At 41.9% G+C, this 24,526-nt stretch overlaps 1 protein-coding gene across 7 annotated transcripts in view; it reads left to right on the top strand.

The window, feature by feature from the left end:
* Positions 1–24,526, top strand: part of CLASP1 (cytoplasmic linker associated protein 1) — a 272,935-nt gene that overhangs the window by 106,947 nt on the left and 141,462 nt on the right. For all 7 annotated transcript variants that reach the window (XM_032638591.1, XM_032638585.1, XM_032638587.1 and 4 more), the window contains one exon: positions 9,145–9,212. In XM_032638591.1, the coding sequence (XP_032494482.1) occupies positions 9,145–9,212 (68 nt within the window). The remainder of the gene's footprint in view (positions 1–9,144; positions 9,213–24,526) is intronic.

Below are 24,526 nucleotides of genomic sequence, written 5' to 3'. Positions count from 1 at the left end.
AAGGTTGATAAAGTTTTATTCCTAGTTTCTTGAGTGTTTTTATCATGAAAGGATGTTGGATTTTTTCAAATACTTTTTCCACATCTACTGAGATGATTATGTAACTTTGTTTTTTATTCTCTTGATATGTTGTATTATATTTTTTTTTTTTTTTTATTTTTCGGTACGCGGGCCTCTCACTGCTGTGGCCTCTCCCGTTGCGGAGCACAGGCTCCGGACGCGCAGGCTCAGCGGCCATGGTTCACGGGCCCAGCCGCTCCGCGGCATGTGGGATCTTCCCGGACCGGGGCACGAACCCCCATCCCCTGCATCGGCAGGCGGACTCTCAACCACTGTGCCACCAGGGAAGCCCTGTTGTATTATATTAATTGATTTTCAGATGTTAAACCAACTCTGCATTCCTAGGACAAATATCACTTGGTTATGGTGTACAACTCTTTTTATTTCTGCTGGATTCACAAGGGGTATTGGTCTGTACTTTTATTGTGATGTCTTTTCTGGTTTTGTTGTTACTGTAATATTAGCCTCATAGAAAGCATTCCCTCCTCTTCTGTTTTTTAGGGGTATATATATATTTGTTTAATTAGTAGACTTATTTGTTAGAGCAGTTTTCATTTTATAGAAAAACTGACTGGAAAGGACAAGAGAGTTCCCTTATTCTGTCCTCCCCCGCTCACGGTTTCTCCCATTCTGGTCTCTATTTTGAAAGAGTTTGTGAAGGATTGGTGCTAATTCTTTTTTAAACATTTGTTAAAATTCACCAAAGGTGAAGCCATTTGGGCCTGGGCTTTGCTTTAGGGATGCAGTTTTGATTCCTGAATTCAATTTCTTTACTTGTTATAGGTCTATTCAGATTTTGTTTCTTCTTGTGTCAGTTTTGGTAGTTTGTGTCTGTCCAGGACTTTGTCCATTTTATCTAAGTTAACTAATTTTTCACATACTGTTGTTCATAGAGTTCTATTGTGATCCTTTTCATTTTTGTAAGGACAGTGGTAATGTGCATTCTTTCATATTTTTATTTCAGTAATTTGAGTCTTCTTTCTTCTGATCTATCTAGCTAAAGGTTTCTCAAATTTGTTGATCAAAGAACTGACTTTTGGTTTGTTGATTTTTCTCTATTGTTTCTCTCTTCCCTGTTTCATATATTTCTACTCTGATCTTTGTTATTTCCTTCCTTTTGCTTGATTTGCTTTGCTTTTTTTTTTTTTCTCTCCGTTTTTTAAGGTAAAGGTTAAGTTATTGATTTGGGATCTTTGTTTTCTTATAGGCATTTGTTTGGCTGCATTTCATAAGTTTTGGTATGTTGTGCTTTTTTTTTGAAGTATAGTTGTTGTACAATGTTACATAAGCTACAGGTGTACAAAACAGTGATTCACAATTTTTAAAGGTTATACTCCATTTATAGTTATTATCAAATACTGGCTATATTTCCTTTGTTGTACGATATATTTTTATAGCTTATTTTATACCTAATAGTTTGTACCTCTTAATGCCCCTATTTTGCCCCTCTTCATTTCCTCTTCCTACTGGTAACCACTAGTTTGTTCTCTATATCTGTGAGTCTGTTTGTTTGTTATATTCACTAGTTTTTTTTTTTTTTTTTTTTTTTAGATTCCACATATAAGTAATATCATACAGCATTTGTCTTTCTCTGTCTGACTTATTTCACTTGGTATGTTGTACTTTCATTTTCATTCATCTCAAAGTAGTATCTAATTTCCCTTTTATTTTCATCTTTGACCTGTTTGTTATTAGGGCTGTTTTGTTAAATTCCTACATTATTTGTAACTTTCCCATTTCTATTTGTTATTCATATCTAATTTTATCCTATTATGGTCAGAGATCATAATTTCTGTGTTCTGTGGTTTCGGTTCTTTCAAGTTTATTGGGGCTTGTTTTATGGCCCAACATGTGGTCTGTCCTGGAGAATGTTCCATGTGCACTTGAGAAGAATCTGTATTTGAAATGTGCAATATTGAAGTCTTCTGTTAATACTGATGAATTACCTAGTTCTCTCTTCAGTTCTGTCACTTTTTGTTTCATATATTTTGGGGCTCTGTTCTTAGGTGCTTATAATTGTGTCTTTCTGATACACTGATCCTTTTATCACTGTAAAAATGTCCTTCTTTGTCCGTGGTAGCAATTTTTGTCTTGAAGTCTATACTGTCTGATATTACTATAGATACCCTAGGTCTGTTTTGAACACTGTTTGCATGGATTATCTTTTTACATCCTTTTACTTTCAACCTTTGTGTCTTTGTGTCTAAAATGAATCTCTTGTAGATAGCATGTAGTTGGGTCTTGTTTGTTTATTCAACTTGAAAATCTTTGCCATTTAATTGAAGTGTTTAATCCATTCATATTTAATGTAGTACTGATAAGGTACACTATTTCTGCTATTTTATTTTGCTCTTTGTGTTCTGTATGTCATGACTTTCTTGTTCCTCTATCCTTTCATTACTGCCCTATTTTGTAATAAATAGATATTTTCTAGTATGCCAGTTTAATTTTCTTGCTGTTTGTTTTATGGAATTATTAGTGCGTTTGTTCTGGGGATTTCAGTTAACATCTTAAATTATAGCAGTCTAGTTTGAATTATTATTCTTAATTTTAGTATTAAAAACTTTACTCCTACATAGCCCTATTTTCTCCCCACCTCTCTGTTGCTATTCTTGTTATACAGCTTACACCTTTGTACATTATAAGCTAGCCAACATACAGTTTTATAATTATTGCTTTATGCAATGTCCTTTTAAGTCATGTAGGATGAGCGAAGAATTAACAACAAAAAAATAACATCTGTACTGTCTTTTATGTTTACCTGTGTTTTATATTTACCTTTGTAGTTTTTCATCACCTCTTGTGATGTGTGGGGGATTTGTTCCAGGACCCCCTGTGGATGCCAAAAATCCATGGTTGCTCGAGTCTCTTATATAAAATGGTGTAGTATTTGCTTATAACTTATCCTCTTGTATGCTTTAAACCATCTCTAGGTTACTTAAAATACCTAAACACAATGTAAATCCTATGTAAATAGTTGCTGGCATGTGACAAATTCAAGTTTTCTTTTTTGGAACTTTCTAAAAATAAAAAAAAATATTTTTGGTCCACGGTTGGTTGAATCCCCAGATGTGGAACCCACGAATATGGAAGGCTGACTGAACTTTTACTGGTGTTCTTTATGTCTCCATGTGGATTTGGGCTCTTGTACTGTGTTCTTTCATTTCAATTCGGAGTCTTATTTTATTCTTTGCTTATCAAGAAATGTCCTAAATTCTCCTTCATTCCCCCCCGCCCCCTGCCCTGCCGCCATGCCCCAAGTCTGCACTTTATTGTATTATTAGTATGGCTTCATGTAAAGACTGAAGTGTCTTTGGTCCAGAGAGGATTCTCTGCTTCATTTTTGAAGGTTGATTTTGTTGGATATAGAAGTCTTGGTTGAGATTTTTAGTTTCAGGACTTTGAATATATTATCCCACAGCTGCCTGGCCTCCATTGTTTTTTGTTTTTTGGTTTTTTTTTTAAACATCTTTATTGGAGTATAATTGCTTTACCATGGTGCATTAGTTTCTGCTTTATAACAAAGTGAATCAGCTATGCATATACATATATCCCCATATCTCCTCCCTCTTGTGTCTCCCTCCCACCCTCCTTATCCCACCCCTCTAGGTGGTCACAAAGCACTGAGCTGATCTCTCTGTGCTATGTGGCTGCTTCCCACTAGCTGTCTATTTTACATTTGCCTCCATTGTTTTTAATGAAAAATCAGTTACTAATCTTATTGGGGAGCCCTTGTATGTGATGAATGGCTTCTCTATTGTTGTTTTCAAAGTGTTCTCTTTGTCTTTTCTTTTAATCCTTTGCTTATTGTGTGTCTAGGTTAGGATCTCTTTAAGTTTATCCCATTGGGAGTTTGTTGAGCTTCATGAATTTAGAACGTTTTCGGTCATTATTTCTTCACATATTTTTTCTGTCCTTTTTCCTTTCCTCTCTCCTTCTGGGATTCCAATTAAGTGTATGTTAGTATAGTAAGAAGATAATCTCTGAGGCTCTGTTTATTTATTTATTTATTTTTCCTGTTCATTTTTCTTCTGTTTCTCAGACATGATAGTGTCAATTGACTCATCTGCAAGTTTGCTGCTGCTTTTTCTCCCAAATCACTGAAATCACTGTTGAGCCTCTCTAGTGAATTTTTATTTATTTATTTTTAAAAAATTATTTATTTTATTTATTTATTTTTTGGCTGTGTTGGATCTTCGTTGCTGTGTGCGGGCTTTAGTTGCAACGAGCAGGGACTACTCTTTGTTGCGGTGCGCAGGTTTCTCGTTGCGGTGGCTTCTCTTGTTGCAGAGCATGGGCTCTAGGCACGCAGGCTTCAGTAGTTGTGGCACACAGGCTTCAGTAGTTGTGGCTCGTGGGCTATAGAGCACAGCCTCAGTAGTTGTGGTGCATGGGCTTAGTTGCTCCGTAGCATGTGGGATCTTCCTGGACCAGGGCTCAAACCCGTGTCCCCTGCATTGGCAGGCGGATTCTTAACCACTGCGCCACCAGGGAAGCCCTGAATTTTTAATTTTAGTTGTTTATAAATGTTTAATTTCATTTCGAGAATTTCTGTATGATTCTTATGTTTTCTATCTCTTCATTGATATTCTCTATTTGGTGAGACCTTGGTTCTTATATTTTCCCCAGGCTTGCTGCTGTTGGTGTTTATTGTTTTTGTTGCTCATTGCTTGTTTAGTGACTTACCTGAACTAATGCTGTAAAGTCTGTAGTTTTTGGTTGTGTGTGGTTACTATAGTCATCTGTCCTTGGTTAGATTAGCGTTCAGCTGATGATTGGACAGGGGTTTCCTTCAGTGCCTTTGCTGAAGGCTCTGTATGTTGGGATGTGCTTTCAGTGTTCTGGCAGGCAGTTTATAAGTTACTGCCTTTATGTCTCTTTACTGCCTGCTTGTGCAGAATCTCACGGTCAGCCAGAGGTGAGACGTTAGTGCCTTGGGTCATTCTCAGGCATGCACACAGCCTTGTCCATATATGTGATCTTCTAGATTCCCAGGAATGTGTCAGAGCTTTTCAAAGTTTCCTGAGAACATCTCATCCTCCAGTTTTTCCTTATAAGTTTTTTGGTCAGTTTCTTTGCTCCTACAGTTATTGCTGTGTTAAATAGTCATTGTGGATTCTTTTTGATTGTGGCCTCAGGGAAAAGGGTCTCACACTGAGCATGCTCTGAGTGAGTTGCGGTAAAGACAAGCCCTGTGAATGGGGCTTCAGGGATATACCAGGCAGGGCAGATAATGCCAGTTCTCTGGGAATGGGGATTCTTGGGGGCTCCAGACTTGTTCAACTTTTTCTAGTGGTTGTGAGGCTGTTGGTTTTCAGCCTGAGTTGAGGTGGAAATAGGGCACTTGCAAAGCAATGGAAAACTTACTGTTCTTACCAAGATTCAGCCTTTTTGCTTGAAGAATGCTCGGATTGTTGCAAGCCTTTGTTTAATTTCCAGTTTTGGAAAACTTGATTTTGCTGATGTTTTCTTTGCTTCTTTGGAGGAGCAAATTTTCAGAGGTCCTTATGGTGCCATTTTGAAGGGCTCCTCCTGGTGTGCTTTTTTTTTTTTTAAAAGAATTGTGTTGCATTCTTTTTTTAAAAAAAAAAATTTATTTATTTATGGCTGTGTTGGGTCTTCGTTTCTGTGCGAGGGCCTTCTCCAGCTGGGGCAAGCGGGGGCCACTCTTCATCGCGGTGCACGGGCCTCTCACCATCGCTGCTTCTCTTGTTGCGGAGCACAGGCTCCAGACGCTCAGGCTCAGCAGTTGTGGCTCACGGGCCCAGCCACTCTGCGGCATGTGGTATCCTCCCCGACCAGGGCTCGAACCCGTGTCCCCCGCACTGGCAGGCAGACTCTCAACCACTGTGCCACCGGGGAAGCCCCCTGTGTGCTTTTTTTTTTTATTTATTTTTTTATTTATTTTTTATTTTTTGGTACGCGGGCCTCTCCCGTTGCGGAGCACAGGCTCTGGACGCGCAGGCTCAGCGGCCATGGCTCACGGGCCCAGCCGCTCCGCGGCATGTGGGATCTTCCCGAATTGGGGCACGAACCCATGTCCCCTGCAGCGGCAGGCGGACTCTCAACCACTGCGCCACCAGGGAAGCCCCCCTGTGTGCTTTTATAATTAAAATATTTTCTCATCTCTTTGGAAATATAAATAATATATTAAAAACTGTTCGGAGCTTCCCTGGTGGCGCAGTGGTTGAGAGTCTGCCTGCTGATGCAGGGGGCACGGGTTCGTGCCCAGGTCCGGGAAGATCCCACATGCTGCAGAGCGGCTAGGCCCGTGAGCCATGGCTGCTGAGCCTGTGCGTCCGGAGCCTGTGCTCCGCAACGGGAGAGGCCACAACAGTGAGGCCCGCGTACCGCAAAAAAAAAAACAACCAAACAAACTGTTCATAGTCTTTTCCCTAAATTGGGATTTGGGGGTATGTGTGTGTTCCTTTTGGTCTCACTTTTTCATATAACAAGCTTTGCTCATATAGTTTATAATCCTTGGTACGTACTCATATTTAAGAGTAGTGGACTGAAAAGCCAATTATAAACTCTGAGTGTAGAACTGGAGCTTGTTTACTATGAGATTACTAGTATTTGCTTTTAGGAGATTATTTTAAACTTATAAAATATTCTAGGGAGGCGTAATTAGATCTAAATCTTACAGTAAAATAAACACCAGTTGCATTGAAGAATTGAAAATAAAATTTAAATTCAGAAAAATCAGAGGAAAAGGGTATTGGGTTATTTGTCAAACTAGTGAAGAAATTTATTTTATATTTGAGATCCAAAGATTTAAAATTTAGAAAGTGCAAAAAAATTGGTGGCTTCAGAGGGTAATCGTTAGTTATGTATTCAACGTCTTTGAACCTGTAAAACTCACCCTTTCAGACTTGTGCAAGTTGGTAGGTCATGGGAGAGGCATTTTGTATTGCTGTGCTCAGGGCTAGGAGACAGAAGGCATTCCCAGGGGAGGTTTTGTTGCTCTTGGACTGTCATAAAGCCAGGCTCCTGCGATCCGGGGGTGGTCATCTGGACAGGAGCCATTGTCTAGGCAGCTGTCGAGGCAGGAGCTGGAAAGCAGCGGGAAAGGACGCCTGCCTGAAGTAATTCTGAATTATGGTGCAGGTGCCAACAACGGTAATCATCTTAGCCTTCCCATACCTAGTTGTCTGGGCCTACCGGTTGTGGGTCCCGTGGCCGCTATGAGGAGACCCTACCTGCGAGCTACAGAGAATCTACAGGTGCTTCCACAGTTGCCATCGATAATGGTGAACGCTCTCCCAGGAACGGAGGAAATACTCGCCCCTCCCAGTGATTTCAGGGACAACCAGCTGGAGGTGCCCTTTGTCCCCAGTGGGCAGCCTTGCAGACATGCTCATGTCAGAGGGTGTGGCTGTGATGCAATAAAGTGGTAACTTGGTCAGGGCAGGCCCCGGCAACCTGTGTAGGGATATTATTTATGGGCTTGTTAAGCCAGTGGGGATCTTTGTTACTTATCAAAGGGCAGGTGATGGGAACATCATAAGAACTTGATTCTAAGGCATCTTTCCAGATTTTTAGTAACCACGGGAGTTGCAAGCGAGCAGTAGTTTTACTCATCTGGTCCTGGGATGACAAATAGAACTTTAACTCAGTGCCGACTTTGATTCATTGGTCTTAGCTGCCGGGAGCAGTTTTGGGAAGGATTCTGAGGCTACACCTGGACTTAGATGGAAAGACGGGTTGAAAAGATCAATATCCGCCATGGGACGGGAAGCGGGAGGGGCCGTGTCATCAGGCTGGTTCATCCCCTTCACTTACCTCGTGTTTGCTTATGAGTATTTTTGGCTCTCTTGTTTCCTAGAATGTCACAGTCTAAGTAGAATAGAATGAAGTAGAGGTAAGTAGGAGCTCTAGAGGGTGGGACCTTCCCACACTCAGCATCTAGCTAGTTCAGTGCTGGCTCAGCCAATGAACGAGTGCATGAGCTGAGACAGGAGTGTGTGAACTACCTAGTTTTCCACCTTGCGCGCAGGGGCAGGACCAGGCACCAGCCTTCTCATTCGGTGATGTCACCCTCCTGCATGATGTGATGTGTGGTGTACACAGAATACCAAAGATAATATAGGTCCCATTCCTATACCCAAGGGGCTTCCATCCTGGTTGGAAAGGAAATCAAACATGTTTGAAATGATTAGAGCTTGTATGACAGGCTGGTTTGTAGGAAGGTGCTAACGTTTCTAGTCTAGTCCTGGAAAATGGGTGGCGTAGGTTTCAATGCAAAAGTGCGTGACTTTGGAATCTCATCCTTTAGGCTTATTCCAATATATCTGTGTTTCGTTCGGAAAGCCTCTTTTTTCTTGACTTTTCCTACAAGGTAAACCCCACCCCCACCCCCAGTTTTCCTCTCATTTTCGGTGTCACTAGGATGGAATATTTGGTGGTTAAGGAGTTTTGCTTCTTTTAAAATGTCATGGTGAAAATGATCCACTAATAGAAAATACATGTCATGCAGATTTTTAAGCTGAAGATTATCCAGTCACAACATTTGCTTCTAGAGAAATTATTTACAGCATTTTTAAAATAAGCAAAAGTCACAGAAAAGCCTTTGTACTGTAATATCAATGCATTTTGAAAATCTTTGTCCTGAGTAATCAGCAGTCTGTGCTTAGACAGAAATAGGAGATATAAACAGTTTTCATGATGCATACATTTTGTGTAGAGACGTCAGTCAGTTTAGTATAATGTCTGAGAGCCTGGGCTCTGGGTTCTTACTCTCAGGGCTGGCATCTCTACCCTGACCAAGTGTGTTACCTTAAGTAAGGGGTTTTGATTTCCTCGTCTGTAATATGGGGATACTGATAACCCCTTATACAGCTGTTACAAGAATCAGAGGAGATTTTTCAGGTAGAGCTTAGGTCGGTGCTTGGCTTGTAATAAGCAGGTGCTCACTCATTGTTGGCTATTGATAATGCTGTTAGCATAGCGACTGTTGTTGTTAGATGGGTCTGTTATCAATGAGTGAGACTCACCTTCAGTGTATACTATGATTGTAAATATGTTAATGTAATTGTAATATGGTTAATAGTTTGTATAATATATATATATATTTTTTTCATACAGGTTGAATGTAATTTTTACAAAATTTGATGAAGTCCAAAAATCTGGAAACATGATACAGTCTGCAAATGGTGAGTAGAAAAAGCAACCATTCTACTTTTGCTTCTTCACTTCCACTTTTAGCATAAGTATTACTTACACTATATGCTATTCCTGAATAGCTGAATTTGATACCTTGATAGGAGTTTCTAGGTCTCAAGATTTAACCTCCATTTACCCACTTTCCCAAGCTCGAAACTATGGAGTTGTCATTGACTTTCTTTTATAACCTACACTGAATCCACCAGCTAATCCTGTTGCCTTTATTTTTAAAAATACATCTAGAATCCCAAAGAGTCCCCGTGTAACTGCTTCTCTCCTCCTAGTACAAGCCATCACGGTGTTTTGCCTGCACTCCTGATTTTATTCTCGCCCCACACCTAAAGTCTGTTTTTCACTCAGCAGCCAGACTGATCCCTTTAGAATGTAGCGCAAGTAACGTTAATCCCTTGTTCATCAGGATCCCCCAGAGGTTTCCCAGTGCAGTGACTCACGGTGCCCCACTGGGCCCTGCCTGACCTGCAGCCCCCATTCTGAGGTCATCTACCATTGTTCTTCCTGAAAGTTCTCTTGGCTCCAGCCTGTTGGCTTCCTTGCTAATTTTTAGCATGTTTCTCCTGCTTCAGGGCCTCTGTGCTTGTGATTCCATCTGCTTGAGGCACTTGTTCCCAGCTGTCATTAGGGCCTCCTCCTTATCCCACCCAGAGCTCGGCTGCAGTCTCGCTTCATTACACAGGCGTCCAGAACAGCGCACCCAGTGTTGTAAGGGAACGCTCTCTGCCCTCACCTGATGTGACTTTCCTCCTTAATGAATATTACTGCAGAACTGTTTTTTTGTTTATTCATGAGGGTAAGAACTTTGGTTTTTTTTCTCTTCTTTATCCTTAACGCCGTTTGGAAGTCATCAGAAAGTCCGCTGCCAACAAGAAGTTTTCTAACGTTGGATACATCACTGTATCATAGCTGTTTCAGGATTGCTAGGGATCTGAGACCATAGCGTAGCCTTCAGATTTTGACTATCTTGAGGCTGTTAAAGAAGTTTGAGTGATTTCCTGCAAAGGGACATAGTACTTGAGGGCAGAGCAGGAAACAGAATCCAGGTCTTTAAGCTCACACTCTAGTTGTGTACCCGTCGTTACCAGTACGGAATTTGTTTTTAAATAGCATGTTTCTTATAAAATGCTTTTTTAAAATTTCTTTTTCATACATTTGTAAAATCGTTACAGTATTAAAATAAAAAAGATTAATTATGATTCTGCTATCACCAGCAAATCAGTTTTCATTTTTCTGTATTATCTTCTAATTAATTTTCCTATAACTGTATATTTGTATGCATTTTACCATGGCATAATTTCTGCATATTACCCTCTACTTTTATATATACTTTTCTTTGTGCTTTCAACTGTATCATTGGTAGAGCTGAGACCAGTGATGAGGGGGGGTTGACAGTGTGTGTGGGCAGAGCTGTCCAGCCAATTGTTAGACACGTGCTTTTATTTTGTATTTTTGTTTTTTTATTTTGTTTTGTTTTAACGCTTATTTTTTTTATTGGAGTATAGTTGCTTTTACAATGTTGTGTTAGTTTCTGCTGTTCAGGCAAAGTGAATCAGCTATATGTATACATATATCCATCTTTTTAGATTTCCTAACCATTTAGGTCACCACAGGGCATTGAGTAGAGATCCCTGTGCTGTACAGCAGGTTCTCATTAGTTATCTGTTTTATACATAGTAGCGTATATATGTCAAGCCCAATCTCCCAGTTCATTCCACCCACCCCCCTCTTCCCCTCTTGGTATCCATAAGTTTGTTTGTTCTCTACATCTGTGTCTCTGTTTCTCCTTTGCAAATAAGTTCATCTGTACCATTTTTCTAGATTCCACATATAAACGATATTATATGATATTTGTTTTTTTCTTTCTGACTTACTTCACTCTGTATGACAGTCTCTAGGTCTGTCCACGTCCCTGCAAATGGCACTATTTCATTCCTTTTTATGGCTGAGAATATTCCATTGTGTATATATATATATATATACCACATCTTTATCTGTTCCTCTGTTGATAGGCATTTAGGTTGTTTCCATGTCCTGGCTATTGTAAATAGTGCTGCAGTGAACACTGGGGTGCATGTATCTTTTCGAATTATGGTTTTCCCTGGATATATGCCCAGGAGTGGGATTGCTGGATCATATGGCAGCTCTATTTTTAGTTTTTTAAGGAACCTCCATACTGTTGTCCATAGTGGCTGCACCAGTTTACATTCCCACCAACAGAGTAGGAGGGCTCACTTTTCTCCCCGCACTCTCCAGCATTTATTGTTTGTAAATTTTTTGATGATGGCCATTCTGACCGGTGTGAGGTGATACCTCATTGTGCTTTTGTTTTGTTTTTTGTTTTTTGTTTTTTGTTTTTTTTTTTTTTTCGGTACGCGGGCCTCTCACTGCTGTGGCCTCTCCCGTTGCGGAGCACAGTCTCCGGACACACAGGCCCAGTGGTCATGGCTCACGGGCCTAGCTGCTCCACGGCATGTGGGATCTTCCCGGACCGGGGCACGAACCCGTGTCCCCTGCATCGGCAGGCGGACTCTCAACCACTGCGCCACCAGGGAAGCCCTCTCATTGTGCTTTTGATTTGCATTTCTCTAATAATTAGTGATGTTGAGCATCTTTTCATGTGTTTGTTGGCCATCTGTATGTCTTCTTTGGAGAGATGTCTATTTAGGTCTTGCACCCGTTTTTTTCACTGGGTTGTTTGTTTTTTTGATATTGAGCTGCATGAGCTGTTTGTATATTTTGGAGATTAATCCCTTGTCAGTTGTTTCATTTGCAAATATTTTCTCCCATTCTGAGGTTTGTCTTTTCTTTCTGTTTATGGTTTCCTTTGCTGTGCAAAAGCTTTTAAGTTTAATTGTGTCCCATTTGTTTATTTTTGTTTTTATTTTCATTACTGTAGGAGGTGGGTCTAAAAAGATCTTGCTGCGATTTATGTCAGAGAGTGTTCTATGCTTTCCTCTAAGAGTTTTATGGTGTCTGGCCTTACATTTAATTCACTTTGAGTTTATTTTTGTGTATGGTGTTAGGGAGTGTTCTAATTTCATTCTTTTATATGTAGCTGTCCAGTTTTCCCAGCATCACTTATTGAAGAGACCAGCTTGACACATGCTTTTAGTTGTGTGTGTGTGTATTCGTGTGGTTTTCCAGTTTAAAACTTGTTGACACCAAGATGGAAAGTAATGGGCAAGGAGGTAGCATTGGTGGCAGAAAAGCAAGTTTGTGCTTCATGCCTTTATTATATATGAGACAGAATCTCATTACAGTGCTGGCAATGGGGAGAAAGACCACACCATGTTGGCGGCCTTGCCTAGAAGATTATATATATGCACTCCATGAGTATTTTTTCCCCAGTTTTATTGAGAAATAATTGACCTACATCACTGTATAAGTTTAAGGGATACAGCATGATGGCTTGATTCACATATATCTTGAATATTCTGTGAGTTTTAATGAACTGACAATATGATTTAATCATCAGGAATACCAAAACCCTGTGGCGTTGGGAGCATCCCAGCAACATTTTATTCTAATTGTCCAGGTGTGAATATTGCCCCCCCCCATTTCCTTATTTTTGTGAAATGTGCATATGTATGTGTGTGTGTCCGTGTGTGTGTGTGTGTGTGTGTGTGTGTGTGTGTCTGTGTGTGCTTAAAGGGGTAGGGTTGAGGATGAAAACAGTTCTGTTAGGCTCTGTGTTAAAAAATAACAGATTGTAAGAAAGCCTTAACTCAAAATTTCTTAGAGACCTGTTCAGCTTTTTACTGTAGAGGCATACTTAGGAGGCATTGCAGGTTCGGTTCCAGACCCCTGCAGTAACGCGAATAAAATGGGTCACGTGAAGTTTTTGGTTTCCCAGTGCATATAAAAGTTACGTTTACACCATACTGTAGTCTCTTAAGGGTGCGATAGCATTATATCTGGAAAAAAAATACAGTGTACATACCTTAATTAAAAAATACTTTAGGGGCTTCCCTGGTGGTGCAGTGGTTGAGAGTCTGCCTGCCGATGCAGGGGACACGGGGTCGTGCCCCGGTCCGGGAAGATCCCACATGCCACGGAGCGGCTCGGCCCGTGAGCCATGGCCGCTGAGCCTGCGCGTCCGGAGCCTGCGCGTCCCGAGCCTGTGCTCCGCAACGGGAGAGGCCACGACAGGGAGAGGCCCGCGTACCGAAAAAAAAAAAAAAAAAAAACTTTATTTGCTAAAAAAAATGATAAACATCATCAGACCCTTCAGCAAGTCATAATCTTTTTACAATAGTAACATCAAGGATCACTGATCACAGATCATTATGACAAATACAGTAATAATAGAAAAGTTGGAAATATTGTGAGAATTACCAAAATGTGACACAGAGACGCAAAGGGAGCAAGTGCTGTTCGCGAAAATGGCTTCAGTAGATTTGCTTGACGCAGGTTTGCCACAGACCCTTCAATTTGTAAAAAAACAAAACCAAAAAGACGCAGTACCTGCAAAGCACAGTAATGAAAAAGTGCACTGAAACGAGGTATGCCTGTTGATGCGTAGGCTTACTATTTTAATTGTTAGAGCCAGAATAGAATAACGGAAAGGCGCATATATAAAGGTTTTAGAATTCCTAACCCAAATAGCTTGGTCTCTCATCAGTAACTTTGGGAGACCAGCAAGGTGTTTAATTGCTGTCAAAAAATAAACCACCTCATTTTCTTCTTTGCTGGAGCCATTGAACATTAGGTAGCAGGTAGCATAGAGAAGCTGCAGTAGCAGCAGAATAAAAGTCCCCCCCCCCCCACCCCCGACCCAGCTTCTCCTTTTTATTTGCCCACTGACTTCCAGTGTAAAAGCATTCTTTGAACTCTTTTGGACTTCAGACCATTGAGTCTTCTACTTTTTTCAACCCATCCACCCTCTGCTTTCTCCTGCTTGCTGTTTATACAGCTTGTATCGCAACCTTTCTGAACTTTCTTGTTAGTTCTAGGAGTTTTTGTTGGCTCCTTGGGATTTTCTGCGTAGACAGTCATGTCATCCACAAGCAGGAACAGTTTTGTCTCTTTCTGATGTGTATACTTTTTCTTTCCTTTTCTTGCCCTATTGCACTGGCTAGAACTTCTGCCATATGTAAAATAAGGGTGGTGAGAGTGGACCTCCTTGCCTGGTTCCCAGTCCTAGTTTTCCATAACTAAGTTTGATGTTAACTGTAGGTCTTTTTGTAGGTGTTCATTAGCAAGATGAGGTAGTTCTACTACCTCATTCCTACTTATCTGGCTTTTTATTACAAATGGGTGTTGCACTTTTTTCTGAAATCATCAGCATATTTTATTTATTTATTTTTGGCTGTGTTGGGTCTTCATTGCTGCTCGCAGGCTTTCTCTAGTTGCGGCTCGCGGGGGCTACTCTTTGTTGCGGTGCGCGGGCTTCTCTTTGTGGTGGCTTCTCGTTGCGGAGCACGGGCTGTAGGCGCACAGACTTCAGTAGTTACGGCTCGCGGGCTCAGTAGTTGTGGCTCACGAGCTCTAGAACGCAGGCTCAGTAGTTGTGCCGCACGGGCTTTGTTGCTCCACGGCATGTGGGATCTTCCCAGACCAGGGCTCGAACCCGTGTCCCCTGCATTGGCAGGCGGATTCTTAACCACTGCGCCACCAGGGAAGCCTGATCATCAGCATATTTTAAATATTAAGATATAATTCATACCAAAATAATTCACTTTGTTAAAGTGCATAATTCAGTGGTTTTTCATATATTCAGAAAATTGTGCAGTTATCACCACTGTCTAATTCTAGAAAATTGTCAGCAGCTCCAAGAAAACCTGTGCCCGTTAGCACTAGCTGTTTCCCTGTCCTTCCAGTCCCTGACAACCTGTCTTTTGTCTTTGTGGATTTGCCTGTTCTGGACATTTTATATAAATGGAATCATACGGTGTATGGCTTCTTTCACTTAATATTTTCAAGGTTCATCCACCTGGTAGCATATGTCAGTACTTCATTCCTTCTTATGGCTGAATAACATTTTTTTTTATAAATACACCATGTTTTGTTGATCCACTCAACAGTTGAAGGACATTTGGGTTGAAGTTTGTGCTTTTCAACTTTGTTCTTCTTTTCAAGATTGTTTTGACTCTGCTGGGTTCCTTGCATTTCCATATGAATTACAGGATTTTGGTAGGGACTCTGTTGAACCTGTCAACCAGTTTGAGAAATATTACCATCTTAACAGCATTAAGCCTTCTAATCCATTAATGTAAGATACCTTTCAATTTATTTAGGTCTTGGAATTCTTTCAACAATGTTTTGTAGTTTTCAATTTATAAGTCTTGCACTACTTTGGTTAAATTTATTCCTAAGTATTTTATTCTTTTTGGTCATATTATAAATATAATTCTTTTCTTCATTTTATTTTTGGATTGTTCTTTGCCAGCATATAGAAATAAAGTAGAATTTTATATTTGATCTTGTATTTGGCAACCTTGCTTAACCCATTTTTTAGCTAGATTTTTCCTCTCCAGTGGATTCCTTAGGATTTTCTATATACTAGGTCATTTAATCTGTGAATAGAGATTGTTTTACTTCTCTCTTTCCAATCTGGATTCCTTTTAGGGTGTTGCTTTTTTTGTTTTCAAATGCTTTTTTTGATGTCAATTGATATTGTTTTTCTTTAACCTGATGATATTGTGAGTTATATTGATGGATTTTTTTCAGGTAATAATCCACTCTTGCATACCTGGAATAAATCCCACTTGGTCATAGTGTACAGTTCTTTTTATACAGTGTTGTGTTCAGTTTGCGAGTACCCTGTCGAGGAGTTTTGCACCTAACTTCATGAGAGAGGTTGGCCTGCACTTGTTCTCACCCCTCGCGCCCCTCCCCCCCCCGTCTGGCCTGTTGACTTTTAAGCATGCCAAGTGTCGTTCAGTAAAAACACGCATACGTATATCTCCAGCCATTCTCATTGCTCTGCTTCTCTCCTCCCCTGTACAGCAAACTTATCCTGAGATGGCTGTGTTAAAAAAAAAAACAAAATTCAACTGAGTAAATTTTAAAGATCTACTTGGCTTTATTGAACGAGTCTTGAGTTGGGGAGCATCCCATCTAGCGAGGGTGTGTGTGTCTGGGGGGTTGCTCCAAAAGGAGTAGAGAAAGGGAAAGGTTTTTTAAAGGCAAGACAAGGAAGTCATAAACAGAAAAGATTATTTCAGGCTAAAGTAACCCACCTGTGGGGGACGGGACGGGTCTGTGTGGCAGTGACCTCACCTTCACTGGGGCTGGAGGTCGCCCATGAGACGGGTGACCTCCTTGGTGCCGACCGGGAAATTCCTGACCGACCGCGTGAGACCGCAGTTGGTAGGGAGGTTGAAGCAGCAGTTGGGTTAGGTATTCAGCCCCACTCTGGTGGTGTGGCCCAGTGTAAGTGACTCTGTCATGGGCCTGTGGTTTACTTTTTGAAACATCTGTATTCCCTTTCTCAGTCTCTTCGCCTAGTCACCTCCTCAGACTGCTCCAGGCTCGGGGTCAGCTCACGTCACCGACACAGCTGCTGGCGCTGTTACGGGGTGATGGCCACGCTACTCCACCCGCTGGCATTGCCAGTCTTCACCCTGCCCGGCCTCTCACCATGCTGGACACTGCTGAGCCCCATCTCCTCCTCCTGGAAGCATCCTTCCTCCTTGCCTCCTCTGGCCTAACCGCCTTTTGATGTTTTTTTCCTGCTGTTGGGCTGTTGTTTCTAGGTTTGCTGTCTGCTACTTGCCACTAAATTCTTAAGGCTGGCTTGGTGCTATGCCTTTCTCTTTCTCAGGCAGTGCTCTCCTCTGGGTTATAATTTTCCATGGCCGGAACTCTGTTTACTAGCCAGATAACATGTTTCCATAAATGCGTTCAATGCTGCTAACCGTATGTGAAGGAGCTGCCTGTCTGACATTTCTTCTTGTATTGGAGACACGTACCCAGACTCATGTCCCAAAGACAAAACCCAGAACACCTCAACATGACCTCGTCCTAGCTTCTCTCTGTACATCTCCCGTGGACGACCGCTCCACTGTCCACCCAGGCGTGTGAACCAGGACTTGCCTGTCACCCCGGAGGCCCCACCTTCCTCCCCGCCTGGTGCCTCGCCACTGGCTCCTGTGGCTGTGGACGCCTCTCAGTGGCCCCAGCGCTCTTCTCCAGCCCCTTTGCCCGCACTGTTGAAGCCACCTGCTCGCGGTCCCCCTGCCTCCTCCCCCCGGTCTGGTCTGTTGTGCGACGTCGCCGAAATGAGGGGACCGATCTTTCTCTCTGGATGAAGACTGCTCTGTGGTGGAAGAGACTGAGGCCAGGAGGTCTTCTCCTGTCTCCTTTTTCCTTCAGCCAGGACAGTGTTAAAAACATTTATAAGTATTACCTGCACTGTCACTTTGATGTTAGCCTGAGAGATGTTCACTTTTCAGAAGTCTGAGCAGGTCAGATCCTTGAAGGTGGACACAGCCTGTAGCCAAACTCTCTGGGTGCTCCTGGGGGCGGCCTCAGAGCAAGGTCTTCTGACCCCCTTCCCTTTTCATTTCTTTATTTGGAAAATGTTAAATGTATGCTAAAGTGCATAGATGAGAATAATGGAGCCCCATGTGGGCACCACCCAGCTTCACCAGGTCTTGTTTCATCTCCATTCATCAGAAATAATGGGCTGTAAGTGAAGAAGAGCTGGAACACATTATGTCATTCAAGTCGGGTTCAAGACGTGGGCCTGGCCCTTTCTGTATTTTTTAGTAGAAACATTAATATAGAAAATGAGCATCAGTTCCAGATTAGGTATATTCTTCTTAGGAATTTTGCAAGCATTAATCTCCCAAAAATAAGCACACCGTTGTTATCGTCTACTTTTAAGAACAGGGGGGGCTTCCCTTGTGGCGCAGTGGTTAAGAATCCACCTGCCAATGCAGGGGACACGGGTTCAAGCCCGAGTGCCACAACTACTGAGCCTGCGCTCTAGAGTCCGTGAGCCACAACTACTGAAGCCCATGTGCCTAGAGCCTGTGCTCTGCAACAAGAGAAGCCACCACGATAAGAAGCCCACGCACCGCGACGAAGAGTAGCCCCCGCCCGCCGCAACTAGAGAAAGCCCCGCGCAGCAACGAAGACCCAACGCAGCCAAAAAGAAATAAATTAAATAAATAAATTTATAAGAACAGAGGAAAACAAATTACAGTTGGTGGTGACTCCTGTTTGTTTCAAGCGGAGGGAAAGGCGTGAACATCATACGTTAGCTGCGTGCTGATGGTGGCTGTGGGGGGGGCTTCCGTCCCATAGGGTTAGACGAAGGCTTTCCGGGCAGCTCTGTGTTGCAGGTGGATTCTGCCTCCTGCCCTCACTACTCACATGATTAAAAAAAAAATCTTCTTCCTGTTTCAATTCATTGCTCTCAAGATATCCCCCAGTCCTTAGCGGCCTGCTGCAGCCTTCTCAGCCCGGCCCTCCCCTGGGGCCACCTGTCCTCATTACCCTTCCTCTGAGACCCTGCTGCACGTCTCTTCTGTCTCCTCTTTCTTATCTCGCTGTTCCTCATCCTTTCCAGCTCAGTATTCCCTCCCTCTGGCTCTAGAAAGCTTTCCCTGACCTCCCTGTTGGACACTTCCAAGCATCCCCTACTTTGCTGCATTTGGTGATTTGACCGATGTCCCTCTTCTGCATTGGACTCTTAGCCCCCTGAGTACAGGGCATTCTAGGCCCCAAACACCTCCGTCTGTCTTCTGTTCTTAGTCCTGGTGAGTCCTCTGGGGTTGGCTCGTTTGAGGGGCATCAGTGTTTTCCTCTGTAATCTCTTATTATTGATAACACAGAGTGCATACGTGGAAACTTCGTACCTGAGGTACCCCAGTCCTTCTTGTTTTCTGCTTTTCCCTATGGATTCTTGGGTACCAGATGAGAGTTAGACCTGAGGAAGAAATGAGTCAAAGGCAAAGAGAGGATGGAAACATGGGGCTCATTTCCAGGTTCCTGAACTGCCTTTGGGCCAGGGTTCTGATGGATGGAAGGCCGCCGTGTTTGATTCGTACGTGTGTATTTCCTAGGCTGACCCGACAAGCCGTCTGTTAAGTGATCTGTCTCTCAAACCCCATTTGTGAAAATTCAGCCTCTGTTCACAGCAGGAGGACTTAACAAGTGACTCAACAGGGACCTAACACTTTAATGAGTGGTGACTGTGTGTGGCCACAGCAGGTGTCCGTTTTGGAGTGTGGGTGCCCGAGTCCCCCACGGGACAGGTAGACAGAGCGTCAGGGAGAAGCCGAAAGGGGCTGCTGTGGACGGGTGTGGCCATCGTTCCTCCTTAGGAAAGGCTTCTCTGCCCCCACACGCGGGCCGTGTGACTCGGGGCACCGCGCTTCCCTCCTGGGAGCCGGCTCGCTCCTGTGCTCTGCAGGGTAAATGAGGTCGGGTGTAAAGCTCCCAGCCGTGCCCGGATGGGGTTGGTGCTCAAAATGATAGGTTTCTCCTCCATTGCTCCATCTCAGGGATATATTCATTTTTTTTTTAAATAAATAGAACATCATTTGAGAATAACTCTCATACTTGTGTTTCTTGTAGAGTTTTGGGTGATTTTGGAGTATACGTTTAAAATTGAATGCACGTTTCCTTTAACGATAATGCACTTTTTAAAAAATGGTGTTTTTGAGGTGTAATTCACGTACCATACAATTCACCCACTTACAGTATATACTTCAGTCATATTTAGCATATTTACAGATATGTGCAATCATCACCACAGTCAGTTTTAAAACAGTTTTGTCACCGCAAGAGAGAAACCCGGTGTGTGTAGCCGTCACCTTCCTAATTCCCTAACCCCCACCCCTGCCCCAGCAGCTGCGAATCTACTCTACAGACTTGCCTGTTCTGGGCATTTCATGTAAATGGACCCACACAGTACGTGTTGATGTCTGTGACTTGTTTCATTTAACGTGATGTTTTCAAGGTTCGTGCGTGTCGTGGTGCTGGACCACCTTCTCTTGATCCTGTCCATTCATCCAGTGATGAACATTTCGATGGTTGCTACCTTTTTGGTATGGTGAATAGTTTACAGATTTTTGTTGAACGTGTTTTCAGTCCTTTCTGAGTATATACCTAGAAGTGGAATTGCTGGATCCTGTGGTGATTCTGTGTTTGAAGAATTGCATATTCCTCTTCTTGAGGAACTGTCAAACTGTTTCCCACCATGGTTTCCACATTTTATATTTCCACCAGCAATGTGTGAGGGTTCTATTTTCTCCACGTCCTCTCCAAGAAGACAAAACAAAAAACACCGTTTTTTCTTTTCTTTTTAAAAAATGACAGTCATCCTAGTGGGTGTGAAGCGGTATCTCATTATTTTGATCTGCATTTCCCTCATGACTGATGGTGCTGAGTATATTTTCATGTGCTTGTTGGTCATCTGTAGATCTTACTTGGAAAATCTCTCTTCAAGTCCTCTGCCCGTTTCTAAATTAGTTTATTTGTCTTTTTGTCGTTGAGCTAAAAGAGTTCTTTATATATACTAGACAACAAGACTCTTATCAGATATTTGATTTGCAAGTATTTTTTCCCCATCTGTGGGTTGTCTTTTCACTTTCTTGGCATCTAAGTTTTTAATTTTGATGAATTCTAATTTATATGTTTTTTCTTTCGTTACTTGTGCACAATGCTCCTTTGAGTAAGAAATAAAAGCTCTGGATTTGAGCTAAGTTGAAAGGAACTATTAATGTAATAGCAAGACTCTTAGGGAAGAAATGGGTTTTGTCTTGGGTTGTATTTCTTGACATGTTCAAAATTATATTGTTCTAAGATGTGTAATCGATTATATTTATATAAATGCCACGGACTTCATGTTTTAGAAGTGTAAGACTTGTGACTAAACAGCAGTGAAAAAGCATCTGAGCAGCAACTGGAAATGGGTGTTCTGTCTGTAATAGAATACTTCATCTTTGTATGATTCTTTTTTGTTGCTAGGTTACCTGAAGGCCTTTCAGTTTTGAATGGCAAGAATATGGGAGTTAAAAATATGTTGTTTTATAGATGTTTCTTTTTTCTTTTTTTTTCCATCTCCGTATAATTAGCAAACCCCTTGAAGCAAAAATTACAGTTTTTCCTTCTGTGGGTTTTAAAAAGCAAATTATTTTCTGTGTACGTTTTAAAAATCATGCAGATGTGCTTATGCTCATGGGAGAATCGAATTTTCAGCATGAAAGAGCCAGTAATTATAGACTAGTCATTTGTCCTTTATCTGCAGCCACTTAATGTTCTTTAATTGGATTTGATTGAAATGAGGCCCATGGTTGTTAATTTGGTTAAAAATGTGCATGCTTTTGAGTTTCTTGAGCAAAGCTGACATGTTCATGAGGAAAGAATGAAAGTATCATGCTGGTTCAATCTTGAAAATTCCATAATAAATCTGTAGCTAGAGGAAAAATACTTATTTGCTAACAAAACTGTAAGCTAGATAGTAGATAATCAGAAAATTGTAATGTATCTAGGGCGTCATTTTGCTGCAAAACGCAGCCTGCCCTCTGTCGTTTTACTAAAAAATTTTATAATTTGAAGAACGTTAGATATCATCTCTAAGTTTGTTGGAAATGAGAACTACAAGTCTGAAAACGAATAGACTGACGATGGATTGTTAGGTAAGATCTGAACTGTTGCCCAGCATAGCTGGGACAAAGCATTCATTGAAAGGCAAATTGATTGTCTTTTCTTTATTAAGAAGCTAAGCCGCCGTTATTGTGCAGTCTTTAAAAACAGTGGTTGTGAATAAGTGGATCAGGTCCGATAATGGGTTCCCAGCCCTCCCCCCACTTGTTTACTGGACGCTGCATGTTAGGAGGTTTGGGATTCTGGCTCAGTATCTTAGGCAAGTGATTACGTAGTCACGGCCGCGGGGATGGTGCACTCCAAGACTGGCAAGGGCACTGTGCTGCACCAAGGAGACCGCCCCTAAAATAGCCTGGAAGGGACTGTCTCTGGCGCCAGCTTAAGTAGCTTAGGCTGCAGCTGACAGCTTTCTTTATCATTTGTGTGGGAATGCCATAGCTTTGTGACTTTCTTCTCATTTAAAGTTTATGTTGAGAGCGTTCTCTGTTTTTCCGGGGGGCGGGGGAGGGGGGAGTCAGGTAGTTGGTTAACATTTTTTTCAATACCAGTGTTAAAGAGGGCTCCCCGACTTGCGTCAGATGGGAAAGGTGCCCCCGCCCCTTGAACAATCACTGTTCTGCAGAGTGTAGGCTTTCATTTTGGAATAAGGGCGGCCGCTGTCCTTGGTGCTCAGATCGCACTGAAGAAGCCCTGTGGGTGGAGAGTTTGCTGAGGCGTCAGTGCCTGTGAGCAGGTGTAGCTTTCAGAGCAGTGTTTTTATTTGTACCGCGGTCACTGACGGTCATGACCACTGGGAAAGGTAGGCTATTCTAATATATTCTGGAAAGTGTTTGTAATTATTGCTGCTTAACCAGGAAATAAGATATTTAAGGTATTTTATCGTTGCTTTGAGAACCGAAGATCATGGATGAAACTTAGGAAAATAATTGTTATGAGTATTTGCATTTAGGCAGGAAAAATTGTGGAAGCTGCGGCTCTATTAAGGTTAGTGTTGACCTTCAAGGACCAGGAGAGAGCAAGTAGGCACAGTGAGCCGAGGTTAGCTGTGTTTTCATCAGCCTCTGTTTATTTTATGTGCTTTCAACTTTTTTTTTCTGCTCTCGTGTATTCACAGTATATGGCTCATGAAAATAAATTATTTTGCAATTACAAGACATTTGTTAATAAGTATCGGCTGTCTTGAAAGGACTCTACTGGTTGGAAATTTCTATGGTTTTCCCAACAGTGGGCAGATTAAAAACACATATCAATCAGAATAGTGCAGGGGTGCCGCTTCTGTCTTGAGAATCATTGTATAAAATTTTTTCCTTTTAAAAATAAAGACTTACATTTTTAAAATGCGCAGATGGAACTGGAAAACTATGAAAGAAGCATTGTTTACAAAGGTCTTATTGATTAGCCTTCAGTCTTGCCACGGAGGTTTTGCCAGGTTTTGGCAGTGCTGAAAGGATATGAAAGAGCTCCGTGTGATGGAGGTTTGTGTTGGAAGAAGAGTGCCTTGGACGTGCTGTGAGCTACCTGTATCCCTGTCTAGGTTTCCCGTGGGATGGGCTTCCTGGCAGGCTTTTAACTTGTTGTCTCTGAAGGATATTTCCAAGCCCTTCAGCTGAAAATAGGTATTACACAGAATAAATTGTGCACGGTAACAAGTGTTCGTTTGTCTCCCTGCCGGGAAATTGGCATGTGTCCAGCTCATTGGCTCTGTTCTTTTGCCGTAGATTGTTAAGGTGTGTATATCTGTCTTCTTAATTTGGTTGAGTTTGCCGAAAATGGACATATTGGAAGATGCTGGATTATGTTTCTTAATTATATTTTAAAGTTGAGAATTGAAAGCGTATACTGCTAGTGGTCATTTTTATTTCACCCCTTTTAACAGTATTCTGCATTCAGCTTAAGTTGCTGCAGGAAATCAAAACCTGGGCAGGACAGCTAAATAATTCACGTTCTGAAGTGACCTCTTTTCAGAACCCTTCATTTGAGGATTTGAAAGTGTGTTACTTATAAGTGGCATTTGTCTTAACGTTGTCATCTTGTAGATTTTTTTTTTTTAAACAACAGGGAGACATAATTATGGGGTTGACCATTTTATGTTAAAGACCGTGGAGAAAGCCTTGTGGCTCTGACTTTAAAATAAAGACTGTTCTCTCACTTGATAAATCCTTTCCAATAACCTGTCTCCTTAGTCACTGTTACTCGAAGTGCAGGCTTTAAAAGCATTTAAAAGGGTACTTTTTACCCTAGGGAGCTGCAAGTATAGTAGGAAACAAGGATTAAATGCTGTTTCTTGTAGCAGGGGCATATTTGAATCTTCCTCTGTCAACCATGGTTAATAAGGGACCCATAACAGTCTGTACAATATAATGCCAGCCATTTTCTACTATGGTTCTGCGTATTTTAGTATTTTCAAAGCACTTTCACGAATGTCTCTTGTTTGTTTTTGTTTTCTGATTCTCACAGCAGCCTCAGGAGGAGTAGGCGGGGAGACGGGAGGTTTGAGTTCTCTAAATGGGCTGGTGGCCCCGGACTTCTGCCATCCTCAACCCGCCCTCCTTCCAGCAAACCGTCACCCAGCTCAGTGCTTTGCCCCTGTTGTGATAAAACCCTGGCTTTGTTTCTTTGATTCTGAAATTGTGCCATTTTCAGTATAGATGCCTTAGGGAATAGTTTAAAACTGTAAGCATTCAAAGAGATATTATTAAAACAGGCATTGGCCTGTTTAGACACATAG

This window comes from Phocoena sinus, chromosome 7 (assembly GCF_008692025.1).
Source record: "Phocoena sinus isolate mPhoSin1 chromosome 7, mPhoSin1.pri, whole genome shotgun sequence".
Classification (NCBI taxonomy): Eukaryota; Metazoa; Chordata; class Mammalia; order Artiodactyla; family Phocoenidae; genus Phocoena; species Phocoena sinus.
This window is presented reverse-complemented; position numbering and strand designations above follow the sequence as displayed.